Below are 2,648 nucleotides of genomic sequence, written 5' to 3' on the forward strand. Positions count from 1 at the left end.
ACAAGACGTTGAAAGCTGCATGGTTATAGTTCTTTAGTTATTTATTTATTAAATTTTAAATTAAAAAGATAATTTTCGACCACCCTATACTGTGTAGATGTCAGTTTTATTACCTAGATATAGTGTAGATATCACATTTATTACCTAGATATAGTGTAGATATCACATTTATTACCTAGATATAGTGTAAATATCACATTTATTACTTATATGTAATGTTAAGATATCACTTTGATTGCCTAGATATATTGTGTAGATATCAATCTTATACCTAGATATGTTGTGTAGATGTCAGTTTAATTACCTAGATATAGTGTAGATATCACATTTATTACCTAGATATATCGTAGATGCCAATCTTATTACTTATATATAATGTAAAGATATCAGTTTGATTGCCTAGATATATTGTGTAGATATCAATCTTATACCTAGATATGTTGTGTAGATGTCAGTTTAATTACCTAGACTAGCGTATAGCCCGTCAAAAATGACGGGGCAAGTACTATCACCCCCCAACACATATTATACCCTACCTCACATTTCATAGCTAACTGAAATAAATAAATTTTGCGAAATCAAGCTTCACCAACAAATAGGCAGAAAAGTGCAGTCGAGACAGTCAAATGGTGGTACATTCCTTTGTGAGCCAATCAGAATTAAGATTATTCACGAAATGAATTCGTAGCGTATTCATATAATAATCATTGGTAAAAATCATTTAGATTAACAACTTCTAATATATAAAAAAGTTTGTTTGTTTTTAATTAAGCACAAAGCTGCACAATGGGATATCTGTGCTCTGCCCACCACGGGTATCGAAACCCGATTTCTAGTGTTATAAGTCCGCAGACATACCGCTGTGCCACTGGGGGCATATAGAAAAAGCCAGTGCGTTTTGGTAACACTAACAATGGCTCTTATGTCATGTAGCTTAAACTAATACTATTGTTATTCTATGTACTGAAAGTATAAAATGAAACGTATAGACAAAACTGGAACAATATTTGTTGATTTCTTAATTCGTTGATTAAAGAGTTTTTTTTTTATTAAAAACGTTGGTGATATAACAGAAATTAGTTTAATTCAGAAATGATTTAAGTTTGAAATTGAATCGATGTTTTTACGTTCATGATAAATTTTATGCACTTGTCTCAAGGCTAGATGATCTCACACTACGCCTTTACTTTAGGCTTATTATACCAACACTCACAACACTTATAAGGTTTCACGGCCCCTTGCACCCCGTCATTTAAATAGTAATGAGCAGACAGTAATCAAACTATTCTATCTGGATAAATGCATTTTGTCTTCTATGACTCCTACTATTTTGAGAAACCAAGCGTGACGTGACACACACTGGAATTTATATAGGTTAGATACATTGTTTAGATGTCAGTGTTATTACCTAGATATGTTGTGTAGATGTCAGTTTTATTACCTAGTTACATTAAATTATACATTGTTATTACACAGAAAAGTGTACGTGATACGAGTATAGTCGAACAGTTTGGAGTCGTTGATCATGAAAATGGAGAAAATTATAATAATAACATAAAAATAGATATTGTTGTAGCTGTGTTTCGTTTTGGTTACTGTAATTTAAAGTCAGTTTGATAACCTGTGACGTTCATAGATCCTTGACAAAGGCGTAAGCCGAAACGTCGGGTACAAGTAATTAAACATTGTTTGTCGTCTTCATTAAATAATAATTTGATATTTTACTAAGCAACAATATTTTTTTTTGTTTTCTACACGTATTGGGTAAGTTTAAGTTACACCAACCCAGTGTCTCTGCGGTAAGTTTAGTGTTTTATAATACTAAAATACGAGGATCGATCCCTGTAGTGGGCACAGCACAGATAGTTTATTGTGCAGATTTGTTCTTAAATATATGATATAGTTCTCCCCCCACCCCCAGTGTTTTAAAGTGAAAATATTACAGGTTGAATTTTTTGAATAAGCTGGCATTATTATATATTTGGTAGTCTTATTTTTTAATATCCTTTAAACACGTGTTTGTCTTTCTTTTCTGTCCTAATTTCGTTCAAATTCTAAGGATACCAACATTAAACTTCGTTGATTTTAGTGTAACGTTTTAGTCAGTTAACCCTTCAGTTGATACGCATGTTTATTACGTAATTCATATAACACTAAATATAACATATAAAGTTTACAAAAAAGGGGATTTTAACTTAACGGTTTAATGTGAGGAGACATAAATGTGATGTAATTCAACTACCCTCTTAGACCAGCCCCCTAGTGGCACAGCGGTATGTCTGCAGACTTACAACGCTAGAAACCGGGTTTCGATACCCGTGGTAGGTAGAGCACAGATAGTCCTTTGTACTTAATAATAAACATCAAACATCACTTAGATCATGCTAGATTTTCATTTTACATGTTGTATGTAGTTGATTAACTATTTACCCACATTATTTCAGGTCCGTTTGAAATTACTAATATATACGTGCCTTTTTTTTTTCAGTGCCTTGGGGATATTCCCGACAGGGGTCGTGCCAAGCAGGGTTCTCAGCAGCCGTTACACAGGTAATCATGAGGCTCATTCCATCAGTACAATTTATCAAATCTTTGACTTCATCTACCAATTTAAAATTTTCATTATGGTAATAAGTTTCGGATCAGTG

General features: G+C 32.8%; 1 protein-coding gene across 1 annotated transcript in view; it reads left to right on the plus strand.

Moving 5' to 3' along the window:
- LOC106463554 (integrin alpha-8-like) overlaps positions 1-2,648 on the plus strand; it is a 108,103-nt gene that overhangs the window by 55,377 nt on the left and 50,078 nt on the right. Inside the window, exon 5 of the mRNA XM_013923603.2 lies at positions 2,489-2,550. Coding sequence (XP_013779057.2) covers positions 2,489-2,550 — 62 coding nt within the window. The remainder of the gene's footprint in view (positions 1-2,488; positions 2,551-2,648) is intronic.

This window comes from Limulus polyphemus, unplaced genomic scaffold, assembly GCF_000517525.1.
Source record: "Limulus polyphemus unplaced genomic scaffold, Limulus_polyphemus-2.1.2 Scaffold1437, whole genome shotgun sequence".
Taxonomy (NCBI): Eukaryota; Metazoa; Arthropoda; class Merostomata; order Xiphosura; family Limulidae; genus Limulus; species Limulus polyphemus.